The following is a 1,391-nucleotide window of genomic DNA, read 5'->3' as shown; positions in this document are numbered from 1 at the left end:
TTCCATCTTGACTTTCGATAGCACAAGCGCGAGCAATATCCCACCGCCACGATACGTCGACAAGATCGTCCAGGGCGAGTACAACGTGCTGCAAAGCAGCAACATGCTGTTGTTTATGTAGTACAACTGCAAGTCCTGTGGTCAGGTCGCCTCTTTATCTGCAGTCGAAGCCTTTGGAGAACGACGGGGCCAGGATGCCATTCTCTATCTGGGCAAGCGGATTTCTTCAGTACGTACGAGCAAATAAAAACTGAAAGCCAGCGATTGGACTGAGGTAGCTCGACACTCGCATAGTCGTTTCACTACTTAGGACACAACTGCTGAAACGACTAACGCATCGTCTCCGTCTTGCTGGCCATTCTTGCTTGGTTACAGTTCTCGAACGGCGGATCCACAAGCTTGTGCGCAAGTACTGCGACAGGATCAATCAACTTCATCCGGTTCTCCTTCAACGCCGTACCCTCTTTCCCTTTACATTAAGCTAGGTGGCGTATCCTTACGCGGCGTTGGGGAGCTGGCGCGTCCGGGTAGTGCTCATTAAGCCAAGCCAAAATATGTTCGTGCTTTTTACGCTGCGCTTCGAACGCAGCATCGCTAGTACAGCCCCCCATTCGCTGCGATCGCAAAAACAGCAGCACTTCGAAATGTCCACCTGACGCAGCCGCATCCATCGCTTTAGTAGTGCACCCTTCGCGACGATTATGGTGAAGCCACTGAACGATCTTTAGCAACCCAGCACACGCCGCGTTGTTCATCGCCTCAGTCGAGCACCCTTCCGTCCGGTTTAAATGCAACCACTGCAATACGTCAAAGGCGCCTGACCCTGCTGCGCCATCCATTGCTGCAGTAGTGCAACCTTCGCTGCGATGCTCATGAAGCCATTTCACAACATCCAGATGACCGTTTCTTGCCGCGCCATCCATAGCGGCGGCCGTACACCCCTCCACGCGATGTTCATGGAGCCACTGGACCATTTGTAAATGCCCATTAATCGCAGCGCCGTCCATGGCAGCGGTCGTGCAGCCCCCGGAACGATGCGCGTTGAGCCATTTGACAACTTCCAGGTGGTTTCCTGCCGCAGCGCCATCCATCGCGTCATGTGTATCTGTGGGCCGGCCTTCTTTGAACCCTTCGTTAGCCATACGCTCGTCTACCTGCTGTAGATACTCGAGTATCTCTAAATGGCCACCTTTTGCGGCAGCATCTATCGCGGTGCTAGGCTCATCGGCAAGCAGCGTTAACGAATATGGACGTAAGTCTCTGTACAAATACGATAGCGGCTCACACGCAAACGAATCGTTCAACCACTTGACGACGTCAAGAAAACCCCGTCCCGCCGCACGAAGCATCGTTCCGCATGAAACACTGGCAAGACCATTGAATCCCTGCTC

At 53.5% G+C, this 1,391-nt stretch overlaps 1 protein-coding gene across 1 annotated transcript; it reads right to left on the bottom strand.

The window, feature by feature from the left end:
- Positions 1-188: 188 nt before the first annotated feature.
- PPTG_19830 (hypothetical protein) lies at positions 189-789 on the bottom strand (the record flags this gene model as incomplete). The annotated part of the gene is made up of 1 exon (XM_008918389.1): positions 189-789. A coding segment is annotated over one exon (313 nt), but the record flags the coding sequence as incomplete, so codon positions are not given.
- Between the last annotated feature and the right edge of the window lie 602 nt (positions 790-1,391).

The sequence above is a fragment of the Phytophthora parasitica genome (genome assembly GCF_000247585.1).
Source record: "Phytophthora parasitica INRA-310 unplaced genomic scaffold supercont2.197, whole genome shotgun sequence".
Taxonomy (NCBI): domain Eukaryota; phylum Oomycota; class Peronosporomycetes; order Peronosporales; family Peronosporaceae; genus Phytophthora; species Phytophthora nicotianae.
This window is presented reverse-complemented; position numbering and strand designations above follow the sequence as displayed.